Source organism: Motacilla alba, chromosome 5 (assembly GCF_015832195.1).
Source record: "Motacilla alba alba isolate MOTALB_02 chromosome 5, Motacilla_alba_V1.0_pri, whole genome shotgun sequence".
In the NCBI taxonomy this organism is placed as follows: domain Eukaryota; kingdom Metazoa; phylum Chordata; class Aves; order Passeriformes; family Motacillidae; genus Motacilla; species Motacilla alba.
The window spans coordinates 35,784,239-35,796,740 of NC_052020.1; the positions used below are offsets into that span (position 1 = coordinate 35,784,239).

The 12,502-nt window shown below is 36.7% G+C and overlaps 1 protein-coding gene across 4 annotated transcripts in view; it reads left to right on the forward strand.

The window, feature by feature from the left end:
• The window catches only part of AKAP6 (A-kinase anchoring protein 6), a 258,458-nt gene that overhangs the window by 43,261 nt on the left and 202,695 nt on the right, over positions 1-12,502 (forward strand). For 3 of the 4 annotated variants that reach the window (XM_038139050.1, XM_038139053.1, XM_038139052.1), the window contains one exon: positions 5,727-6,084. In XM_038139050.1, coding sequence (XP_037994978.1) covers positions 5,770-6,084 — 315 coding nt within the window. In that variant the 5' untranslated portion in view covers positions 5,727-5,769. Of the gene's footprint in view, positions 1-3,157; positions 3,656-5,726; positions 6,085-12,502 lie in introns of those variants that run through there. The other variant, XM_038139051.1, reaches the window with a different exon arrangement.

Here is a 12,502-nt window from a genome sequence, read left to right on the forward strand (position 1 = left end):
ATTTTTCACCCATTTTTCAGGTCATTAATCCGTTCATTGAGAAGAATAGCGCTTAGCAGAGATTTCTGTGAAACCCTGCTTGTGATCTCCATTTGCTCTTCATTCCACTGTTTACTATTTTCATTAATTGTCCATTCAAGGACCTTCCTTCTTATACCATGGCTATTTAGACTCATTTAGCCTTTGGCATTGAATCTTGTCAAAAGCGTTTTGCTGGAAAACACCGGCAGTATGCTTTCCAAAAGCAACGGGGGGTAGGGGGGGTCTTCCTCTAAAAAAAAATGGTGTTGCCTCATTCTGCTACAGTTTCTACAAGTTTTCATGACATGAGCGTCATGTGAAAGGATCTGCAGAACCTTTCTTTGCAATCTGATATCCTAGGAACCAAAGAAATTCCAAATGGAAGGTCACGCACACCACAACCAGCAATTTGCCTATTTTACCCGTGGCTTCTTGGTGATGCCGGGGTATGTAATGCCTGGACCTTATGGACTCTTGGTTTGTTTCACAGTCTCTCCTGCTAGGCCATCAGTTTCACATAGATCCTTTGCTAAACCCTCCAGTAGAATTTCCACTTTGCCTGATTTGCCACAACAATTTCCAGTTTCTGGCTGAACACTTGCCCTTAAGTTCCACATTTTCCTTTACCTTGTATTAGAAAAAGAAACTGTAAATAACAAAGATTGTGTCGGGTCTTTTGCGGTGTCCTTAATTCTGATTTAGTCACATAATTAGGAACTTGAACATCCATGGTTGGATTTCCTCAGTTAAAAATTGATGGTCATGTTTTGCTGCCATTAAAGCCTTGGGGGCAGACTTTTTAATGGACTTTAAGTCAGTCACATCAAAAACTATAATCATGATTCATGTTAGTGTTCTTGTTTAATTCTGGAATTACTGTGCAAGCCTCTTTGGTCTATATCCTGAAGGAGTTGAGGCATCAATCTGTTCTCTATCAGATATACTTTCTAAGAGTCTCACATATGAAACAGGAGGCCAAGCAGTCCTAAATGAAAAATTGTCCAGTTTGTTCTGAATTTTAAATATAATCATAGGATAATTGCAAAGGAGGTATTTCTGAAACACAATCATGAGGAATGATATGAAGAGAAAAACCTAAACTGGGTCCATTAGAATTCAGTTTTTTCAAAGTTTTTTGAAATAGTTTTATTTCTTAAATCATATAGGAAATCAGCAACAAAATCAGTGTAGCATGGATAGGCTTACTGTATATTAAATTCAATTTGCTCTATGTGTAACTGACGTGATATATTTGAGGTTTTTTCTGCACTGACATAATTCATCTTTGTAGTTGATGCAGTTAATTACATTTTCAAGGAAAAGTATAATGAGCCTTATAACTTGGCAGAGAATTCCTGAGACTACTGAAATGGAAAATACATTATAATATAACTTGTCTGAGTGAGACATTTGTTTTCACTGTATCCACTCAAGAAAATTCAGTATCAAGGAGCTTGGTAAATCTGATATTAAAATTTACATTGTTAGATTTCAAAGTCAGCAAGCAGACAAAATTATTTAGTGATGGAGTTTCTCTGGGTTTTTTTGTGGCATTTTTGAGATTGAAATAAATTATTTATGTGACAGACAGGTGGCTGTATAGTGATTGGGGCTGATTTTAACACTATGTGACAGTAAGGGAAATTAGAGCTCATTAACATTCATTCGACCCAGTGTCTGCACCACTGATCAATGACTGGACTACTCCATTGCTTAAAATGCTTAATGATGCTTTGTCTGTCAGGAGCTAACTGCTATTGGAGGAAAAGGTGGATGATCTGATACTGGCAGAGTGAATGTGGCCTACAATTTATAAACAAGGGAAATGTGAACAAGTGGGGAGCAGAATGGGTGTGAGAAGCCTTCCAAGGCTTGTGGTGATTGATAAACTATATTAGGGTTGACACAGACATTCTATGTTTTGTGTAAGAGTGTCAGCATCTGACTGAGCAGAAAAGCAGGGGAAAGTGAGATTGTCTGTGTGATTAGTGGAAGGTAATCAGCCATCTGCTCCGTGTAATGCACTTACTGAAGATGAAGATAGAAAGCATATGTGTGCATGTGCTTACACAGGATCTCTCACCTTTTATATAAGAATCCATGACAATGTAAAACTGTATATAAAGAATTAACACAAGGCAAAAAAATATGCTCAATTAATCTCTTTTTTTAATCCCACCAGAAGGAATGCAAGCTGTGGTGGCTGTGTTATACAGCTCTTAAATGTGCCCCTCAGCAGACTGAAACAGTAGCTTTTGAAGACGCAGAAATAAATAATTGGAGGAGTATTTTTAGAAATAATGGTATCATAACTCTCAATCTGATTGTGATGATGATGCTGAAAGATTGAACCTTTTTATTGATCAGGACATTTGACATTGCCTTTTCATCTGTTCACCTGCAAGTTTAAAATCAGCTGATTTGTATATCTCTTCTGGGTACAGAAAAGGTTTGGCTTAGAAAAAAGCTGGAATGTGATTTAGTATGGCTTGCCCACCTAAAACTGTCATTGATGCTACCAGGATTTTGTGATGCAGAAAATGAGACTGAGCATAGCTGTTGAGTTTTATAAAAGATTTTGGAGTGATAAGGCCCCCTGCTTAGAAGGGGAAAAAAATCCCTTCTTTACCTCATTTAAAAAATTATTTTTGCAAGGTATAAAGATCACCTCTAAAAAAAATTATTCAGTTTTGATATGTGCTCTAGCACTTATTGTAGTGGTTTACAATTCACTATTCATACCTGTCACAAAATCTGGAAAAACAAAATACTTTGGAAATATAACCAAATTTAAGGCCAGCATTTAAATCAGTCACTCAAAATACCAATATAGGACCCCAAAGTATTGGTTTTTTTTCCTAGCAGAACCTACTTCTGATCCCAGACTGTTTCGCCAAGTTTTATAACTCATGAATTGAATAAAACGGATCTATCTATGAGGTTGGCTGTTGCTGCTGGCCCTCGTGGTTTGCTATTTCGCACGCCAAGATTAGAGTTTTGTAAGAACACCCTTCAGCGCGGGGGATTCTCCCGTTTTCGGTCGGGAAGCAGGCGTGCCGGGGGCGGCAGGGCGCCCTCCCCGCCGTGCCAGCGCGGGCGGGGCCGAGCCGAGCCGCGGCTCCGCGCCCGGGGCGGGACGGGACGCGGACGCGGAGCTTTCTGCGGGGGCTTTGGGAGCTCCGGCGTGGCCGCGCCCCTTCGGTGCGGTGTTCTTGGAGAACCTTTCAGTTGTCCTTTCTCGCAGCACAGTTGGATGATGATGTCTTTTTATTCTGCCAAGAATCAATATAAAGAAATCTGTGTCCTAGTGTTTGGATTCAGTCATTTATAGCTGCAGCTTTCTCCTTTCAAGCATTTGTGAGCTTTTTAAAGCTTTCACAGACCTTGCTGATTAGTGTCCGCAGTGTATTTTATTACTTTCATAGTTGTTTTTTTTTTTTTAAAGAAGATGAAAAGAATTATTTATTTTAAAATTTCTCCGCATATTCTTAATTGAAGTGTTGCAACTTGTGATCGGGCAGAAAGGAAAGAATGCAAAGGACTTGAGTGTAAGAGCTGCTAGGATTAAGGAGGCATTAGCTGTAATGCTGGAGAGCCACTCTTACAGAGTCAAGCACATCGTAACAAAAACCAGGTCAGCAGGTTCCTAATGCTTGCTAATTGCCCACTCAGTGCATGAAAGCTGGAAGTGCGCTCTGCATGCAGCATGGACCAGCTTTTGTTTGCTTCTGCAGGAGCATGTTTTCATTTCTGTTTGCTAATTGCTTTAATGTCCTTACTAGAGCTGAGTCATACTGAAAAACTCTGCAAGAGTGCCAGTTTTTTTTTTTTTTTTGTTTGTTTTTTTTTTTTTTTTTTTTTTTTTGTGAGAAAACTAGGAAGCAAGCGCTGCTCTTCCTGTGCTTTGGCATAGTTTAGTGATTCACAGCTGTTTCTCTGGTAGGCATTTTTGACAGTAAACATGCGGAAATAAGGACCACGTGTGTTTCAGTAAAATTTCACTTTCAGGAGGAAATAATGTGAAGAATATGTTTAAAATATTGAGATAGAATTCACCTAACACCTGACACTATGCTTTAGAACTGGGGCTTTAGAACATGATCAGCAATGTCTCAGTCAAAAATGTTATTACACTGATTTTTTTCTAACAATTTATGTTGAGTACTTAGGGCAACGGAGTTTAAGCTGAAAAATCGGTAATGTAAAGAGATGAACTTGGAAAATACTCAGCACCCTGAAATGTTACTTTCACCCAGCTTTGCTGCAGAACTTTTTATTTAACATAATGTAATTCACAGTTTTTAAAAATTTGAGCTAAAAGAGTTGGAAATTGTATAGCAGGCACTGAGAATATATGGGTTCTTCCTTAATTTCCTTTGCTTGATTGCAGTGATAGAAGTTTTTGTTCTGAAGTGCCAAATTTATATTTAGTGTTATTATTTAGTATCACTTTATTATATTGTTTTGTGAGCATGACAGATGTGCAAATACTGATTTACTAAGTAGTGGCAGGGTAGGGAATAAAATCAAATTAACATAAAGTATAAATTTTTGTCCTTCCTGGCTATGACAAGAGAAATTGTGACTGGATACTTCTTTAATACTCTCATTGCCTGCAGGAGTAGTTTCTGGATGCTGAGACTCTACATGAAATATTTAGGACTCTAGATCAGTAGTCACAGTGTTGATTGAACAGTGAAAAGTCTGGTTTTTTTTTTCTACAATCTCAGAGATTTTATATTAAATAAGTAAAATTGTTTGGGGTTATTTTTTTGGTTTGTTTGTTTTTGTGCTTTGGGTTTTTTTTCCTTTTTTTTTTATGCACAGATTTTGTGCCAGATTGCATATGGCAGCCTTCTTCATGTGTAGTACACAAGTAACTTAGAACATACAGAGGAAGAAGTACAAAGTAAAATGTTTTACTTATTTACTTTTTTTCAGTAGATCTCATAAGTGTATATTGATGACACAGCATTTGGCCTTTCCTAAAGCCACTTTGTAAAATGATGTTTTAATTTTAGATACACGTTTTGACCTTGGGAATTACTATCTCTATGTTTTGTTAGAGTTGTTGCTTATTGCAACAATTCTTAATCTAACAAAACTACTAGAATTTAAAGTTCAAAAGGAAAATCACTAAATCAACCAAGTGTCCTCAATAATTGCTTCAAATTTGTGTGCAAATTTTTTGTTGTATGTGATCAACAACCAAGTGGACAGTAGGGAAATTTAAATAAATCTTGAAATATTCTGTGTTTAGTCTTAAATTTCAGGCCAAGCAGTATGTTCCAGTATGTACTAGTTTATGAATACCAGTCTTGTATTAACTTGAGGAGTTCAGTAAAGTTCTGCTGACTTTGTCCATGTTCATTTATTTGTTACAGTTATAAAAAATCAGAACTTATTTTTCATTAATGAAAACTATAATTTCCAAAGTGATTGGAAATTAGATGAAAAATTACAATTGGAAATTGCAATGACAGAAATGCAATATTTGTTACTTTTCTCATATAAAGATCATGTTCAAATCAACAAAGTTATTTTGAAAAAATCTATTTGGTCTTGAACTTCAGTATGGATTTTTAGGGTGAAGAATTTATTTAGATGTGCAATACATCACAGACATAACTTACTCCTTGTCTTTGAGCATTTTGTTGCTAAATTTGGTCTCAAAACAGCGGTGTGTTTTCTTTTTATCTTTGCAGCTGTTTTTGAAAGAAGAATGGTTTAGGCTTTGATGCGTTAGCCATGGATGTAGCACTTTCTCCCATGAGAACACAGGAACTGGATCCCATGCCATCTGATGCCTCTCCCATGCTCATAAACATGACTCCTACAGTGGAACAAGAAGGGGAAGGGGATGTCATGAAGGACCTTGACTCTGGCCAGCAGTATGAAAAGCCCCCTCCTCTGCACACGGGTGCTGACTGGAAGATTGTTCTCCACTTGCCAGAAATCGAGACCTGGCTTCGGATGACGTCTGAAAGGGTCCGGGACCTGACCTACTCCGTGCAGCAGGACTCGGACAGCAAGCACGTGGATGTGCATCTGGTACAGCTGAAGGTATGATGGATTTTACATCACAGGCTTCTCGGTGAAGGTGTCTCATTCAACTCTGCAGTTAGTAAAATCAACAAAAGGGCTTTTCCTCCCTGCTGAAGCATATCTGACAGCCTGTGTTAAAAAGCGAATAAATCCTTTTAAGGGAGATAATAATAGAAACCACTCAATTATCAGATTTTTTGCAACGTTATTTGCTCATCACTTAATTCAACAGTCATAACCATATTCATGAACATGTTCATCCTCCAAAAGCAAGCAATAAAACATTGCCAGTAAAGTGACTGGACATCTCACAAGTGCCCAGAAATATTTCCACTGATTTTAATGGGCTTCTGTACCTAAAACTCCCAAATAAAATTCCTAACATTCCAGTAAATGGGGCTACTCATTTGAAATTCAAGGCAAAATTCAAATAATTACTCCCTGGGACTGTAAGTGTATGTTCATTTGCATGGCCTGGTTTGCTGCAGCAGATGAAGCATGCTTTTGAGGGTAGCAGTCTCCAAAAATAGCACAAATGTTATCTCTTCAGAGTGAGCTGTCTTCAGAGTTGCATTCTGAAGCCTGTTCATGTGAACAGTCTTCCTTCACACTCAGTGCAATGGTATTTTATTTATGTTTATTTTAGGATTGTAGCTGTAAGCTGTCTTAAAATACAGCACTGTATGCTCACACTAACCCGAGTGATTGTACTGTAATCAGTCCAACCAAATAGAGAGCTGAGCTTGATTTATTAATAGTCCTGCCATTTTTCTAAAATAATTAGGATAGACATTTCCAGCTTTTGACAAGAAGAAAAGACTAAATCCACAATGTACAGTAAGTTTTTAGTAGATACTGTAAAAAGATTTCTGCAGGCAGACATGAGGAGTCTTGCTGGGCTTGGTGCTAGTTTTGATCTGGAATTGCTTGTGGCTGTATTAGCACAGCACTGAGCTGAAACTGGAGCTCTGTGGAGCTTGTGGGTGGTGTTTGCACACAGCTTTGGGCTGGTTCAGAGCACAAGCAGAACTGATTTGTGCCTGCGTATGAAATGAGAAGGTTCTGTACGTACAGCTCACCCTCATATGTCCACTAATACATTTTATTTTTAAGTTGGTGAATGAATAGCATTCCTCATGGTTTTTCTTCTTTGTAGAGTTTATTTGTGAAGTCACAAGAGTCAATGGGAGTTCATAAAATACTGTCCTTAGGGTTTTAGCTATGCAAACAAATGAAGCAAAGTTTTAACAAACACATTAGGAGTAGGGAACTTCTGTAACCTGCTGACCCGTAAAACTGTATACAGACAAAAAGAAATATGACTGTAGAAACAAGTGTTGGGAAATTATTTTGTATGGTATAATGTAACATAGACTTTAAATAAATTTTAAGTAGTTTATCTACTGTATAACAAAAAACTAAGCAAAAGACTAAATAAAACAACAAAAAAAAATCCAAACCAAACAAAAAACCCAACTACAACTTCATACAGATACTGTTTTTCTTTTGTCCTCTGATAATATTCCTGAGGGGCTACTTCCCAATGATGTGTGCCTTTCTTGAACTGTTGTGCCCAGGCTTGACAGTGGGCTCAGTGTGGAGCTTGACCATTGCTGAGTAGTCTGGAAAAAGTGTTTCACATATCTCTCAGACAATGCATACCAGTTTAATATTTTCCTGCTTTCCAAAACAGCAGGAGATGATTGACTCAAGTTCAGCTTGTAGTTCACTGCAACTCCCAATCTCCTTTCCCACAATATGGTATTTTCACCTCTTTCTTACCCATGAAATTTTGCATGTAGGATTTTACTTTTGTCTATAATTAAACCTTTTTCTTTTATCTCATTCCACAAGTGTCTCTTCCAAGCACATTCATTGTTTTTATCTGCAAATTTAAGAAATCTTCTTTCTGCTCCTTTGTCCAAATCATAATGAGAAAAATGAATTATATAGACACTGGATAAAAGTCTATAACATAATGGTTTCTGAATATAATTTTCAAAATGCAAATGTAGCAGTAAGGCAAACAACTTTTCATTTTCTCATAGTTTGTTTTCCTCAGCCAGGAGATGCCTGATTCCATTTTCATGAATCTTTCTATTCTATTTGTTTTGGATGCTTAGAGTTGATTTCTTTCCTCTGGCTGTCAGTTGGCTTGTGGTGATAAGACTGGTTTGGGGATCCAGGCCACAGCAGACTCTTTGTATTACTCTTTGGAAAAATTGCTGAGCACACAGATCATCTCTTTCTCTTGTGAAAATTATCTCAATATCTCAGTTGCAGATCTGTCTGTGCTTCTGCTCTTTCTGTAATCAGAAGCATTGTTTGTTTATTGTGGCTTCTTCCCTAGGGATTTTGGTGTTTGCTGCTGGTCTCTTTTCATGCTACATGACTTAGGGCTTTACTAGCCACCACTGATCCTTTGAAAATACTTGTTTGTCTCACTTTTGCAATGCCCTTTCTCAGAACTTGCCACATAGCATGAGTGGGAGGTTTTTCTTATATTGTCCCTTGAGAAATTTCCTGGAAAGCTCAGCTTCACATGAGTGCTTCAGGAAGATAGTTGGATGAACTGTAACTCTTCAGATTCCAGAATGCCCTATTTTAGTCATTCATCTGGCATCAGTCTTAATTCAAGCTGTTCTGTGATACTTCTACATTGCTCTACCACATTTGGTGTAGCTGTTACCAATTGCAAATATTGTAAAAGAGATGAAAATTTATGGTTTTGCTACAAGCAATTATACAAGTGCTCTCTGTGTTCTTGTATTGTCTTAAAAAGCTGAGGTGGTTTCATGATCCATTTAGTTTTTTATATTTTTAATAAAATATATTTGCTTTTACAGCAAAATCTTTCTTGGAATCCTTCTGAGGTGTAACTTGGATTCAGCTCCTGTTCTGCTTTACTTTATATCCCTTAACTCTCACAAGGAAAGGTCTGCTGTTTCAAACTATTGATTGCTGATTTCTATCTTTTTGGGAAAAAAAAAAGTAATTTGGGATGATCTAGTGTAATATTCTGTATCTGAGATGTCTGTTAATTTATAACTTATTTTGGAGTAAAACACTCCTCCCCCCCCCCCCGCTTTGTGACTTAAATATCTGAACTGTATATCATATATTGACATAGAAACAAACACGGTTTATGCTGTGACAGTGTCTTTTTTTGCAGACAGTGCTGTTTCTCTTTCCAAGTAGAGAGACTCCAGTTATCTTTCTCCAGGCTGCCTGGGTTGGTCATGAACATCTTTTGACTGAATCTCATCTTTCCTGTTGACTCCTGCCAGAAAATTTTCATGAACTTTGGATAGAGATCAAATATCATGTAACCATTTTCCTTTCACTATCTCTGTTGCTACTTTTTTGAGGGACAAAGACTTCATAGTTGCTCTTTTTCCTTGAATTTAAATCCTGGCTAAGGGGACAGTGTGAGAAATTATCAAAACAAGGTCTTAAAGATATTAAAGCATATTAGAGTGTAATATATCTGCAGTTAGATACAGGTTATTCATTTTTCCATTACACTATGAACATTTTGAAAAAATATTAAATCCAGGGTACAGTAGATATCTTTCTCACCCCCTTCCTTTTAATTAGCTTTTTAAAATTTTCTGAGTAGTTTAGTAGGCCTATGTTGTTTAAATTTCTGTTTTCCCCTGTGGCCTGAGCATACACCTTGATTTGGAAAAACGTCAAGGAATAGCAGAAATAACATTTGATCAACACAGATCTATCTGGTCAAACAATCAGATTACTTAGAAACCTTCCAACTTGTCTGGCAATTCTACAATCTTGCTCAGACTGAATTTTTAATGGAGAAAGATGTTTACTTGTTTACCACATCTTAATGTGTTCTATTACAATAACAGCATACCTGTAGAAATCATCTTGGTTTTGTAGCTCTTAGGCTAGCTTCTCTTCTGCCTAAGAGAAGAAGAATCACTTTCCCCACATCCCTCAAAAACTGTCCAAATCCCGTGCTATGTTTTATCAAACGTAAACAGAGGCTGACTCTGTGCAGAGGGCAATCCTGGCCTGTTCACTTGCCTACCAGGTCAGTGCCTCCAAGGATGAAAGTGATTATCAAGCCAATTTCCTAGGTACTAATTAAGTTTACAAATTAGGTGCAAAGTTACTTGTCAGGATTTACGGCAGTCTGAGCTCAGAAAAGCAAAATTTTAGGCAGTGGAATACTTACACTGAAATGAGCAACAGAGGTGTTTTTGTGGTAGTTAGACATCTATAAGCTAAATGACAACTGAGCAAGATGATGCAGGGCTGTGCTTTGTATGAACACAAAGAGCAGATGTATTTTACTGGAGAATCAGTTGCCTTCTAAAGAAAGCTGGATCAAATTAACATCGAAAGCTGCTGGTTAGAATAAAATCTCAAAGAGCTGGGAGCTAATGAAAAGTAGAAAAAATTGAGAAACAATAAGAGATTCCTATCTGTTTCTGAGTAGAGAAGTGAGTACTATTTGGTTAGTCTGCTGTTATCTATGTATCAAGGGAATAAAAATAGCTAAAAGCTGGAGAAGCCTTAACTGGTAGCCCCAGAGATAATGGAAGATCTGGCTTGCATAATTTATCAGGAGAAATGAATAATTAAAAAATATTGCAGACAGCATTCTGGACCCTTTTAAGCTTGGACTTTCTTTCTGAAGAAGCAGGACAAGTGACCAATAAAAATTGTTGTAATTAGTGTTGGGATTTGAATATTCTTTGGCGGGGTAGAACATCAGCACAGGATAGTCCATCCAGGCTTGGGCAAAACAGATTTAAAAAAATAAAAAGGGAAAAGAAAATGCATATGTTAGGTGATAGACTCACTTGAGGTCCATATACATGGCCTTTGGAAAGGCATTTTGAATAATGTGTGGAGTATCTAAGCCCTTCCCTTAAAGCAAGGGACAATATGAATTGCACTGTTAATCAGCTTGAATTTCTACAAAGCAAACACTTAACAGCACACTGAGCAAGAATTCTGCAGCCTGTGATATTTTTCCAAGGATAGCGATGCATTCATTAGTTCTCAGTGACATATTTGGACTAAGAAGGGGGATGTATAATTCAGGGAATTTGTAGATATGAGTACAGCAGCATCTGCAATGCTGTGGAGGTGTTAAGGTTGTCCTAAAATAGACATTTAGATTGTTCAGCAGTCAGGAGACTGGGAAGAAAAAGGTGAACAAACATTTGCCTGTGATGTGGAAAAAAGTGGGTCTTCTACCGCTCGCAATTTCTTCTAGTTCTAAAATAAAAACTCTGCAAAATCTCATTTTCATTTAGATATTTACACTTTTGAAACATATACTTAGTCCATAATTTCTGTTTTAGATGTCACCAAGACATAAATGCAGCTAAGTGCACTTTGAGCCAATACAATTATTACTCCTTCCTCTCTTCTCTCCATATTGCTCCTACATTAAAATATGTTAATACAGGCTGTAGAAAATGAGCTAATATGCTCTACCAATGGTCTCTGGAGAAATATTAAAGTGACTATCAGATTCCAGCACAGATGTTACCTATTACAGTCTCATCTAGCCTATATCTTTGTCTTATTAAAATATAAATATTTACTGGATACAAAGCTGTTATGATACAAATTTCATTATGATGCAAAAATTTTGTATATCAAGCCATTGGGCAAATTTATTAACAAAAACATTTTCTGAGAGAATTTATTGTGTTGTTTAGTACTTGTGTATGTGATGATTATAGCACATACTGATGTTCAGATTTCCTAGAAAATGGTAAATTAATACTATTTCAATGGTGTAAGATTTAGTACTATCAAATTTTAAAATGAGAGGTCATTGACAGTATATAATTATCTTTAATTAAAAAGTAAGTGATAGGAATTTGTTATGATAGCTGTGACTGTTGCAAGAATTTTTTATGGATATCTATGCAGATATAGATGTGTATGTAAGCAGAAGCAGACAGAAAAAAGCAATGCCACATAAATCCTAATGGGGATTTTTTTCTTGATGATTTGTGTGAATCTCTATGGTACAAGGTAGAATAATATTATGTATTATGACAGTCACCTATTTCTGATCTGCATCGGGAACAATGATGTTCACAGGTGTTTTCTTGCTTTGTGTATTTCAGTAGTCTTTGTGGATGTATTTCTTATTGGCCATTGTAGGGGCTGGGTTTGTTACTTTTTCAATTTGTTATTACATATCACTTATAATAGGTATCCAAACATTCTAATATGGCATAAGGGAACAGTCACAGTCAAAGACAGAAAATTGCACAAAATGTAAGAAATTTTTATTTTTTAGCTTGTTACATTATGTTTAAAATTTCCTTATGAGCTTTTATTATGGAGAGTTGACAGAAGAAATTTCAGGTTATAGAATGATTGCTGTCTGAATGCCAAAAATGCAGCATGAATATCTCAATAACGTAACAAACTTGTGTTTTTG